Source organism: Ambystoma mexicanum, chromosome 13 (assembly GCF_040938575.1).
Source record: "Ambystoma mexicanum isolate Mex_15411 chromosome 13, UKY_AmexF1_1, whole genome shotgun sequence".
Taxonomy (NCBI): Eukaryota; Metazoa; Chordata; class Amphibia; order Caudata; family Ambystomatidae; genus Ambystoma; species Ambystoma mexicanum.
The window spans coordinates 432,006,591-432,020,271 of NC_090938.1; the positions used below are offsets into that span (position 1 = coordinate 432,006,591).

At 45.6% G+C, this 13,681-nt stretch overlaps 1 protein-coding gene across 1 annotated transcript in view; it reads right to left on the reverse strand.

Annotated features, from left to right (window-relative positions):
• Positions 1 to 13,453: 13,453 nt before the first annotated feature.
• Positions 13,454 to 13,681, reverse strand: part of LOC138520421 (olfactory receptor 10A7-like) — an 81,954-nt gene continuing 81,726 nt past the window's right edge. The window contains exon 5 of the mRNA XM_069632820.1: positions 13,454 to 13,531. Coding sequence (XP_069488921.1) covers positions 13,454 to 13,531 — 78 coding nt within the window. The remainder of the gene's footprint in view (positions 13,532 to 13,681) is intronic.

The following is a 13,681-nucleotide window of genomic DNA, read 5'->3' on the forward strand; positions in this document are numbered from 1 at the left end:
ATGGCTTGTTTCAGCAAAGGCACATTCCTCACCTCATAGGGACTGCCCACCTTAGATCATAATCAGAACGACTCCTCTATGGTAGAGTTGAGATCACTTAATCCATTTAGGGCAGTCAGTTGGGTCTTGGATAAAGATCTTGATATTGTTTCAATGATGGTGGTGGGGTCAGGGTATGGATGTTTCACCAATCTTCCACAATGTTTCAAGATACCGTATTTAATTATGTGGCCAAGAGGGGGAAGCAAATAACATTTACAGCAATGATCACAAGCGCTTCATGTTGATTAGTGAGTGCTGTAAAGGACCTTGAACCTATCACCAGAGGACTAACCTGATAGTGCCCTCAAGATATGTTGGGGTATTTGTGAGCCCCAAAGAGACAGGACTGCCTGATGTTATTGTTATATTGGGATCATGAGCGGCTAGCCAAAACTGGACCTGGTGCGCACTGAGGCACAATTTCTCTACCTTAGTGGTATTTCATTGGTGGTATCTCATTGGTGGTTTGGTGTAGAGACTCAGGGCCTCATCGCGAGTTGGATGGTATCCCTGTGGTATTACCGCTGAGATACCGCTGGGGATAATAGCGTTAATGCGCCGTTAAGTCCGGCGCTGGATCACAGGTTTGGCCAATGGGGAATTTCAGCGCAACTACAATCGGCGGTATTACCGCGCAGTAATTGAGCCAAAAATCAGCAAATTCCTGGTGCATTTACCACCAGCTCAGAGCTGGCGGTAAATGCAGCCAAACCCTTGATTTGACAGAAATGCAGCAGTAGTAGCGTTACCGCTGCATTTAATGGTTACCGCCAAACTCATGATGAGGCTGTCAGAATAGACTTACCAAGTCACCTGATAGCTGCAATATGGGGAATCAGCTCCTTATGATTTGACCCAGTTCACAGTGTTTTAGTGCACCTTACCTTTTACTGCATGCAGTAACAAAATACCTCCTTAGCTTTGTACGGCTCTATGAGTTATCATGAGTAATTAGTGCACACAATAATAGACCAAAACCTAATCTAGATCGTTCATGTACTTTATAAGCAATTGAGTTTCATGACCAACACAACATGAAATATGCAATGCAAAGAGTTCAGCATGACATTTTCGGTAATACAAGAATTAAAGCACACATCGCAAACTCACATTTCCCCTTGCAGCGATAGCAGATTCTATTCTTCAGGCCAAAATAGAGCTGTGAGCACAATTCATAGTAACTGATTCCCCATGATACAGCCCTTTCTCCCACAATAAAGTTCAAATACACTTCTAGCATTTTCTTGCCAAAACACTGCTTTCCATGTTCTTGAAATGTATCATTCATATTGGCAGAGCTTTAAGCTTCCAGTATGTGAAATTTGCTTTTTGGACGGTGCAGAAACACATGAAAATAACTATCTATACTTGTAATTATAAAAGGTTTGCCAGCCTGCAGCTGCCCACAATATGCAAACACACAAACACACAACCTCACATGGTACTTTATTCTCACCTAAAGAATGCTTGAAATGTTCTCGCCAGGAGCTTCAGGCCTTGGTCTGCTGGGCTGGAATCACCCCTCCAACATCTGCTGCTGATAATCCATCTGACCACAGGCCGCCTGGTCAGTGCTCGCACACGGAAAAACCCTTCCCATCTGCTTCTCTCCCTTTTGGCAGGAAAAGCACACCAAACACACTATAGTCTCAAAGAGCCAATCAATTCTTTCTACTTTCTCTCTGCGTTTCACTTTTTAAGGCCTCCTTCTTCAACCTGCTCCTTCATGTATCTTCTCCCACAGAAAGTCTAAGAACTCCCAGCCCCTCTTTGTGATGTCACATGCCAATCTGACACTACCTCCCAGAATGGCCAAGCCTCTACAATCTTCCAGAGAACACGTGTTTCTTTCCTTGCACCTTTTACCAGAGTTTCAGGGCAGCAGATGGATGCCAATGAGTTGCATTTCTCTATGCTGGCTTCCTGTAGCAGAACATGGACAATGGAGCTACTTTGGGCAATGTGACTTTTCACATTCTTCAGCTCACATCTTCATCGCAAAAGCAGCTTTATTTCTCGCATTTTTCAAGCAAAATCGCACAGCCTGTGCTTGCAACCTCATGAAGTGGGCCAATTTGTATCCATGATCTGCACAAGTGATTTTCACGACTAAGCTATGAACTAAGCTGCATTCAATATTACTAAGGGATTAAAGATAAGTATTTGTTAGTCTTATGCTTCATTGCAACTCAGTCTATACTATACCATGATGTGACACACTCATTTATGTTTTATATACATTCACAGTACTGGCTCACACCAGATTCACATCAGAGTCTCAGACCAGAGTCTCACACCACTTGCTGTCTGTGTCTAGTTTTTGATAACATTCTGCCCCAGCTGAAATTCGTAGCCTCATTTTCCCTGCATGCTCCCCCTTTGTTTCTTTTGTGACCTGACCAAAGAGTCTCTGTCGAAACAAGCAAAATAAAACAAAAATCTCAGCTGCCTAATTTTATCTAATTGTTTGATCTTGGGCCTATTTGTGAAAAAAGTAAGGATTCCCATCTTTTTTTAACAAAAAAAATCACCAGTCAATGTTCGCAAAAAATGTGCTTACCAAGCATTTATGTCATCAGATAGTATGTTGTGTGCAATTATATGCTTATGATTTTTTTCTGGTATTTTTCTTTTTTGCGATATCTTTTGATAAGCCATTTGATCTTTTTCTATTCTTTTTTAAACCACAATTCTTTCTCTTTTTTTAGGTTTCACAAAATAGATTATTAAAACACCAATATATCAAGTCCTTTCACTGCAAAGAAAAATCAAAAGAATATTAAAAACTTCTGATTTCTCCATGTTATAACTGGATGGCTGCAGAAGAATTAAACACATTGGGCCTCATTACACGGACGGCGGTAAGGGTTAACGGTCACCGTTAATGGCAACGGTGACCGTTAACCCTTACCGCCGTACTACGAGGTCCCTTAGCGGGTTGGTGCTTTAACGCCTAAAACCAACCCGCTAAGGGACCTCGGAGCTAATTACGGCACCGCAAAATTGCGGTGCCGTAATTAGCGCCTTCCCCATTCCCATAGAGCCCTATGGGGCAGAAATGGGAATGGGGAAGGGCAATGGCGGAAGGGGGATTTACCGCCCCACCGACCTTGGAATGGGGCGGTAAATCCCCTTACCGCCAAGGCGGTGCCGGTAATTTACCGGCATGGTCCAGGGTGCTAATAGCACCCTGGATCACCGCCTTCCGTGTAATGAGGCCCAGTGAAATGAAAGTCTCAGTTAAAAATAACTTCCTCCCAAAACCAATGTTCAATGTCTTGAAGAGTAACAATGCAACAAAGAGGGAAAACTGCCCTGGAGAAAGTTGTCAATTGGGTTAGATGAAGATAAGTAGGTTGTCTGTGAAAACCAACTCCCTTAGTTTGGTGGTGGCACATCCATCATAAGGCCTAAAGAGTGCCAGTATCCCTGCCACAGATTTCCTTGAAGCAGAACTAAGTCCACTGCATGTGGGGTTTCCTTCAGCCTCTCATCTTTCCCCCCACCCTTCTTGGGTGTAGGGGTTCTTTCAGGGTTCCTGTTCATTTGTGGCATCCTCAGAGTCCTAGGATCCTGTGGCTGGCTCCAGAAGGGCTGGAGTGCAATACGTTAGTGTCTAGGTCAAAAGATAAATAGACAGATTTAGAATCAAGTACACCAAACTCATTCATTTCCTACCTTTTGAAATTTACCTGAAATAAAATGGATTAAGCAATATAAAATATACAACAGGGGTCTGGGACAATGCATACTGTAATTGATTAAAGGAGAAAGCAAATAGATTTTGAATATCTTTAGCTAATTACACACACCAGTACCCAGCTGTAAGATCCAGAGTAGTAAATATCGTTGACCCCTGAACTTGTGCCAGACCCTCATCAATAAATAGGAAAGGCCACCTTGAAACAGGTACCCTCTTATTTAGTTCTCTTAAGTCTGCACACAAGCCCATTGGCAATTGGGCTTTAGCACACCTAATATGGGAGTATTTGAAATACTGTGGGCCTCATTATAGGTTTGCTGGTCTGGCAAACTACGAGTTGTGCTCGCGGGTGCCTTTCTGCCCACCAGGTCTGACCTAGCAGGCAGAGCGGCACCCGCGAGCACAGCATGTCGGATGCTCCGGCACCGTTTATAACAGTGCCGGTGCATCCGACCTCCCCAGGGCTCAATGGGAATGGGGAACATTCAGTTCCGGCGCCCGCGAATTGGCAATTACCTGGTCTGGTAGGGCTGTAATGACCCGGTAATTGCCCATTCACGAGTGCCAGAAATTTTCAGAAGTTTGGCGGCAGCCTGCCGGTGTTACCGGCAAGGCTACCGCCAAACTTCTAATGAGGCCCTGTGAATAGGCCTAATTATGCCTCTGCATTCCAGATTTGTAATTATTTCTACAAGGGACTCCAAGCAGGCCATGTTTAACCTATATTGTGGCACAAATACTGGCTCCCTACCATGTCCTTCTGGTAATTTGGCAACATGTACATTGGTCAACCCACAGTCACAGGCATCTTTGGCAAAAACCTCTTTGAACTCCAAATCTTCCTCAACTGACCTCTCTCTTCTTCATTTGTGCAAGCATCTGCAACTTGGATTTATTCCTCTATCATTTTAGAAAATTCTGGGAAATCCTCCAAAGGAGGAACCTCAGTGCTTTCCTCCAGTTGTGTGGCACTGTCTCTTTGGTGGGCTACCACCCTCAGATATTTTGGAGCATTGACTTCCATTTCAATTGCTGTGTTTTGCCTTACTGCTTTTCTCTTTCATATTCACCTACTTCAAATAGGATACAATTATCATGATAACAGCATATCACACCTTTTGATTCGTAGGGGTAAACAGACTGTATCCTGAAAATCCCCTTTGGTTTAGAATCCAATGACTCAGGCAATTCACCCTGGCATAATATCTGCCCTTGCATTCTTCTAGTATACATAGGAAATGTGAATTGTTACTGATTTCAGGGCTTCCTTTCCTTAGGCCTTACAGACTTTTTGCTAGGCAAAGTGGCATATGAAATGACACTTTAATCCCTTTTTTCGCATCTCTCTTTGTATCTCTTTGTTTATCATGTTAGACTCAGAACCCATTTGCAGCTCAGCCACTGAACCCCCCTCCCTGCCCCCGTCTCAACACCACCAGTGCTATCCCCCCTTCTTCTACTGCCTTTACCTCATTGAGTGGGTCCTTTCCACTTAACTCCATTCTGGAACCTAGGGAATCTATATTTTCACAAGTGTCATGTGGCAGCATGTCAGTTTCTGGTATGTAACACTTACCTACTGTTAGGTAAGATTCTCGTATCTATGGTACATGTCCCGCACCTGTGTCAACCCCCTTTTTTTATTGACTATTTTACTTTGTCCCTAGGTGGAGGGGAATCTTGTTTGCCTCTGATCTAGTCTTGTACTATTTTTATGAGTGACGTTTGTAAGTCTCTCCATAGTGTATGGTTGAAGTTATAGTTTCCTACAACTTTTGGACTTAGACTGGGTTGCCCCTTTGGACTCCCCTATAATTTCTCTTTCATGTACTGCCGTGAAATACTGTTCCCAAGTAGTGAAGAGGGAGTTTCATCCCCTTTACATTGTAGATAAGTGAGCGAGCACACCCAACCTTATGTGGCGTTCTGGGGGGATGCAATGTATACCATTTCTTACTTACCTTGTAACATTGTGTTACAATTACAAGTTTACATGAACAGCTGGTGGCATTGATTTTACCTTTATGACTTTCAGTCATTATTACTCACAGGCTGTTCATTTATCCTTGGTAATGTACAGAAGGGCATCATTTTTATAAAATGGTGGGCTCCTTCTTTGTGTCCCATTTCTTTTGTGCTTGCACATTTCTGAGGTCTTCTCCTGTCATTTTAGGCAGGAATGACCTCAGTGGAAGTTTTGTCTTTAGATTCCTTGCCCAGGTTCCAGAGTGTCTGAGAAGGCAGGAAGCTAGGGAGGAGTCTAAAGCTCTGTAGCACTTTGTCTTTCACTTTGCCTCAAAGGAGCCCAGTCTCAATGGGGGGCTGGCTGTCCTCATTGGACAGCCAGACCACCCCTTTCTGTAAAATGCAGGGACAGATTGCAAAAGTTGTATGTAGTTCCTGTTGAATACTCCAAACCTGGAAGCTGAAACCGAAGAGGCAGTTGAAGCAGATATGACTTTAGCGATGTTCAGTGACTGGAAAGCCTGCTGTGTAACCAGAGCCTGCTGTTACTTTTCCTTCCAATTGACCTGGTCGTCTGGAAAATGACAACCCCCACCCAGAGCTTGGTAAGATCCACTCAATTTAAGACCTGCCTTTTGAGCCATTCAACATTGGGCTGCAACCTTGCTAGGTTGCAATACCCCAATACACTGGGACTTCAAGCAATCAAGTGTTGCATAGTCTTCCGAATTCCAAATTGAGACATCAATTAAGTCATTGAAGTCCCCTCATCAGAGTGCTGGACAAGATTAGAGATGAGAAACCATCCAGCAATATTCGGTCTTCTCCTGGCCTCTGAAAAGGGCTCCGAAACCACAGCGCCACATCCAGCCATGAAGAAACTCTTGACTGGAGCCTTCCTCATTGATCCCTCTGCAAAATCCCTTCCACTGTCTGGTCTACAGTATTCATTACAAGGAATTCATCAACCAAGTTTGTGGCTGCAGTTCTTGAAGTCTCCCCTTCTACGAACTCTTCTTCCATGCTGAGGTACTGTGTTGGCTGAGGTATTACCTTAAGCCTTTTGTGATTCTTGTGTAGCTTTGGGGTGTTTCATGTGATTGGGGGTCCTCTCATCCAGTTCACCCAGGCCCACTGTTGGAATCCTCCTAGGGTTTCTTCCCATACGTCCCTGAACCCTAACTAACTCTAAAGTGAAATACTTCCTTTTTTTTTAAAAGACTTCCACAGGAACTTTGTCTTTCCCTGCAACTGACCCTATCTCACCCTGCCTACAGCAGGCTCCTAGACCACGAGGGTCCCTCTTCTGCCTCTGAGAGAACTCATGCAATAGACTAGCGAAGAAATGGATAAGAAGGAAAGGATTCCAACTTGAAAAGTATAACAAGTGCTTAAAGGTCACGTGTGAAAGAGTTGGTTGGTAACTGTCCCTCTGAGAGTGAGCTGTTACAAAAGTGCTTACTTACATTGGATGCGTTTCGCCATTCCCAAAAGTTTATGTAAGGTTATTTTACTCACCTTTGAATTGGTTATGCCTCTTTCCCAAAAGTAACGCTGTTGGCTTCACTTAACTATTTCTTTCAGAATATTAGTGTATATGTTAACCACCTGGGTATTGCTTCCCCTGACCTGCTGTATAGCCTGTATAGAATAAGTCTGCCTTGAGTTTTACTTGCCTTGATTCGCTGTGTGCAATTCATAATGAGGTGTATTGTAGGTTTTACTTACATTGGTCTGCCTAAATTAAAGAGTTACTGCTTACCTTAGTCCATATTCCACTGATCTGAAAACCAACTGTAATAGTATATTACACCCTTAGGTTTTACCTGCCTTGAATAGCTGTGTGCCATTCTTAAAAAGTGTCCTGTAGGTGTAGTTGACTTTGGTCTGCCTGGTGAAATCCTAAATTAGTGTAGAAAGTTATTGCATCCCTTTGTCTGTATTCCACTGATCTGAAAAGCAACTGTAATTGCATATTACACCAAAAGGTATTACTCACCTGGTATAACTGAGTCTTAACCTAAATGTAGTCACAGGTTTATACTGTTCCTTGAATCTGTGTTCCACTATTAAGAAATGTATCCTGATAACAGGGTTGGTTTACTAAGTGACTCCTTAACTGATTGTCACTGCATGACTGACAGGGTCTACTACCCTGGATTTACTATAAGGTAATCTGAAAGTAACTTAGGGTTTTACTCCACATGAATAGGTGTGGCCTTTGCTAAATGTGTGTGAAGGTTTATGCTTTGGTCTGTATACCTTCATGCATTGTGTTGTGTTTTTATAACGTGTTTTTATAACGTGTTTATGACTCTCTGACAAATACTTACCCCAAGATTTGGCCTAGCCATATTTATAATAAACCTTTATTTTTTATAATACCTCTGGTTGTAAGTCATTCTGTTGAACCCTTGGTACACTACAAGGTATTTGTACCTTCCTAAAACCCTCTCTCCCTTATAAGATAAGCCTGCCTGCTCTGTCTATGCTACCCTATGCTCAGATGGTGCAGCCTTATACTAAGAGTAGAGTTGTGTACTGTCTCAGTTGTATGGTTTTACTAAGCCCTTAGTTGGACTTCAGTAAAACTGTCCTAACACCTACTTTTTGTACGGTACCTGTCATTTCCGCCTCCTGAAAAATCTGTAGCTCAGAATATTCTTCAAGTAACTGACTTGCACCTGTCTCCTGGGGCATTTTCATTCCTGTGTAATTATGAACAGTATTTTGATTATCAGATAAGGATAGGTCACATGCTTCTTTCTTTTCATTTCCCATTGCTGAGACATTCAGTGTACCATTAACCCTGCAATGATCCACTTTGTCATAAACCATAATTTTTTGACGGCGTGTGTTTCATAATTTTCATATTGCACATTCCTTTTTAATTGCCTTCTAAGTCACTGGTTTTTTGGTTTTTTCATGTTCATTTCTTGTTTCCTGTTCCTCATTTTCACACACCTGAATGGTCTGGTTCAAATCTGAGTTAAACCACACTCTTTTGTGTGTGTTACCATTCCCTACCTCTCTTTCATTTGTTTGTTTTCCTGGTTTTAAATTACTAAGCAAATCAGTGTTTTCATTCCAAGATAGTTCAGGGTCATCTGTATTGTCGTCATGGCAAAAATGACTAACTAGTCACTTGTTGTCACCCTGTGCAAGATCACTCCTGTGATATTATGCACTTTCATTTGGCTGTTGTTTTCATACTGCACACAATTTCTCAATGTAGGCAGACATAATTTTGCGCAGACATAATTTTAACCTGGGCCTCTGAGCATTGGAACCTGTCCATGCCCATAAACTCATCCCTAAATGCTCTAGGTCGGTAGTGATTGAATTCACCCTGATCAGGCATGCTCTGGTACCTTTTAAGAAATTGATTTCTGTTTGTGTTTGCCAAGAATTCCTGTGACACAGGAAGTGGGAATCGAGGGGTACCATTCTTTGACCATGGTCAACCTGTGGTGGGGACTGGTGATATTAGGGCGGTGCATAGTTCACATTTTGTCTTTCATTTGGATGCGATTGTTCCCTCTGTTGACTTCCATTTCAATTAACCTATCTACATATCTTCTTCTTGTTTGATTTCCATATGCCACAGTGGCAGGGTCAAACCTTCTCTGGGCTCCTAATGCCTGAAATGGCCAGTTGTACATCTGATTCTGGGTGGTATTTAGCCCTGGCATATCACAGCAAAATCTCTCCTTGAGAGAGTTCCCAAGTTTCCAATGACTAATGTATGTATTTCTGTCACTGGGATCTATTGATTGGATCACAGGGGCTTGGGGTGGTGCCCTTTGGACGTTCCGCCCCTCTGATTGTGTGGAGTGTCATTTTGTGCTTGAATTTGGGCTGTTTCTAGTGGCATCTTTACAAACTTTACCTCTAGAACTGCCGGGGTAGATTCTCTGGCTTTTGGTTTAGGTTCTCTACTTTTAGCTGTCTCTTCTTTCTCATTAGATATTACCTTATAGATTTTAGTTGCCTGTTCAATGATCCATTCCAGTGGTTCTTCCCTGTCATATTCACGGATTAGCTGAGACACAATGGGCCTCATTACACGTTGTGCGGTAAAAATCGGAATTTTACGGCATGGCGCTATTAGCGTGTCCGCCCTCGCAAAAGACCGCTAATAGCGTCCCATTACGAGTTCGCGGACACGAGCATAGCGCCATGCCGTAAATGTCATTACCACCAGGCCGCAAAAGTCCACAAAATGCCCATTACCGGCCTCGACCACAGTGCTGATAGCACCTCCTCCCTCACGCAACATGCTAATAGCGGTCACCGCTATTAGCGGACACCGTTAAAAAGCAGAACCGGAAATAGCATCATCGCACAGGAACGGGAAAGAGAATGGCGGCCATCTTTAAAAACACAATCCATTGCCATCCTCTGCATCCAGGACATCTTTCCGGAGAACTATGACCAAAAACCATCCAGGACTGCCTGAAGATGTCAAAGGCCCTGAAAAAATCCTCTGATCGACAGCTGAAAGAGAATTTCACACCAGAGGAGCTCATAATGCTGACTAGCACACTTGCAGCCAATGCGGAGGTCGTATTCGCCAATGATATGCGCCGGGAGGCGATCATCAAGAAAAAGGCCATCTGGGACGAAGTTGCCCGCAAAGTTAGTGTGGTGGGCACTACCACCCGCAGCGTGAAGGACTGCCGCAAGAGGTGGGACGACCTCCGGCTATGTGTGTGGAATATCCTATCAGTCAACCGCAACCTTGCAATGGCCACAGGAGGAGGCGCAGAATCACCCCTGAAGATGAAGGAGTGGGAGGAGACATGTGCCTCCACCATCGGAGATGAAGCCATAGAGGGGGTCGGTGACATGGAGCATGGTGTGGCCATCTCATCTGATGGAGGTGAGTGAATACGTCAAACAATGCACAGTGAAGGGTGAGGGGGTACCCCAAACATGTGTCGATGACCAGGCCATTGGTCCTGCCACACACATACATGCATGCATCACCATATACACGTGCAATACTGACCCATCAATGCATGACCAACCCGACATCCCCATGACAAGAATCACTGATGAATAGGCCCCAATGCATAGAGCAGCATGACGTGAACATTCTGCATGAGGCACCTAGACCCATTAACAATGATGTACCCTATTTATGTCCTCCACAGGATCACCGACAGACACTGGAGACACAAGCACCGCAGCACCGCCTCCAGGGGAAGTGGGAGGACAGTCCATATGCAGAGGGCCAAGGGCAGCAGGAGCACCATTGCATCACAGCCTGAGGGCACGGCTCCTGTTGTAGCCGAACCCACGCAAGTGTGCCCCATCACTGCCGAGATGAGCACGGAGGGCACGCACTCCGCAGCCACCAGCTCCACTGGGGAGGCAGCAGCCACCGCACCGGCCACTGACGAGGAGGACGCAATCGACGTCCTACAACTCATCCATGACCCCAGCCCAACATGGTCCATTGAGGGGAGTCCGAGGGCAACATCCGGATCTGCTACCCAGGGAGCACATGACACCCTCACTGTAGAAGGTGTATGGAGCCCTCAGCTGTCCTCACCGGATGCCGGGTGCATGGACCAGGGCGCACCATCCAGCCCAGCAGCACCTACCACCCTGGCAGACCTTGCAAACATCAGCCGGAGGCAGGAAGACATGGCTGCGCTGGTCGCCCAGCATGTGGCTGAGACAGGCCGTCTAAGGGATGACCTCCAAAAATATGCAGGGCAAACAAAGGAGGCCATGGAGGCCTGCACTGACAGGATATGCCAGGAGATGGGCCAACTCCTCCAGGCCATTTTACATATTGGGGACATCATGGAGCAGCATCACCAACCCCCAACACAGGATCGACCGGGAACCTCCTCCTCAGCGAGTTCCCAGCAGACCAGCCCCCTGCGCCGCTCCCTGCGCAACCTGTGGCGCCCCGCATCACAGCAACACAATGTCGGTGGAGGCCCTGATGCTTAGCTCCACCAAGGACCAGGTGGCAAATGTGGTGCAGGAAACATTATAGACACCATAAGACTCACCTGGGTGTTTTGAGGGGGAGGGGGGTAAGGGTGCATTTGGGTGTTTTGAGGGGGAGGGGGGTAAGGGTGCATTTGGGTGTTTTGGGGGGAGGGGGGTAAGGGTGCATTTGGGTGTTTTGGGGAGAGGGGGGTAAGGGTGCATTTGGGTGTTTTGGGGGGGGTGGTAAGGGTGCATTTGGGTGTTTTGGGGGGGAGGGGGGTAAGGGTGCATTTGGGTGTTTTGGGAGGAGGGGGGTAAGGGTGCATTTTGGTGTTTTGGGGTGTTGCATTTATTATCACATTCTGTTCAATACACAGTTGTTCTGAAGTTGAGACCAAAGTGTGGTCTCCATCATTGCGTATGTGTCATTTATCTTGGACAGGGTCCTTTGTGGTACTCCAAACATGCACCAGGGCAACAATATCCATCTCCGTCCATGCTTTTTCAACTTTGTGCCTGATGGGATTTCAGAATCAGATGCTGACGCACATCGTGTGCCCTCTTGGCATTGCCTCTTGCATGTCCTGCCGGGGCATTCCACCCGTACTCATCCACATCCCCATCATGCTCTTCTGGTGGTTGCATGTCAATTTCAGGTGGCATTGGCACATTCCATCATATGCACATTTTTTGGTCCTCTACACATGGCTTGGTTATCTTTGCCTCTTTGACACGGCTGTACAGGAGTGCCTTACAAAGGCTGCTTAGGCAGCGGAGCACTGTCATTGGAAGGCTGACTGCCAGCTCTATCACGACGCAGGTACGGGGATGTGCAATATTGTTGTCCTCTTCTTGCTGGTTCTGTGGGTTGCGTACAGGGGTTGGGAGCCACCTCCTCAGTGGATCGCTGGCATCGCCTGTATGGTGTGAGGAATGGGTACCTGTTACGGGTCACCTCTGGTGTGGGCTGTTGTTGTTGGTGCTGCACTGCTATCATGTAGTCAAGGCTGTCATGTCATGCTGCTGCTATTGGGACCATCTTGGTGTGGGAAGGGGTGTGGGTAGGGGTGTGGTGTGCTCTTTTGTGCTGCCTGTCTCTATTGCATGCACCTCAGCTGATTGTGTCCACCTGTAGTGGATGGGTACACTGCTCAGGTCTCTTAACGGGTGCTTTTCGATGCCGTTATTAGCGCCATGCCGGTAAGGGTTTTTTGGGTGTCTTACATGACGCTAATGCCATGTCCGCATGGCTTGTGAGGGCCTGGTATTAGCGCCATGGCGCTAATTCCGGCCCGGGGGTCGCGCACCCGCGGCCTTGCCGCTATTAGTGGCACCGTAATTAACGGGTGCGCAGATAGCGGTGGGTCCGGATCGTGATTGGCTTAGGGAATTAACGGTACCGGTAAATCTTTACCGGTACCGGTATTCCATTACCGCACAACGTGTAATGAGGCCCAATGTCTACCTGAAGTCCATATAAGTAAGCAGTTTTGAATTCTACTGAATGGGGGTTAAAGATTACGTCAAAACATGAGAATGCCCTTTTTAAGTGTTGAACAAATTGGTGAGGTGACTCAATTGGAAGGGCTGACATGCTATAAGCAGCCTTCTTGGCCTGTTGTATAGAATGATACAGTAAAAATGGGTGTCTAATCTCTTTTTCAAAATCCTCCCATGACAAGTTCTGCTGCTCATTTAGGCCTTGACTAACACTGGCAGAGGTAGAGTCTAATGTAAAGTGAAAATAGTGATCATATTTGGCTCTAGGAATTTGAAGACTTTGTAAAATCTCGGTCACGACTTCAAGATGACCATCGATACATCTGATCCCTTTTTAAATGGTTTGTGCAAAGTTTTGATAGACTTCATTATCTTTAATGCATTGCACAGTGCATCATGCAATGTGTCATTTTGCCCGCCCATTCTCTTGTGGGTGAGCAGGTTCAACCCCGAACACTGGACCATGGCCAGGCCTTGTCGAGTGGACAGACGCTGGCAAGTTTCCCTGACTAGAGCTGCTGT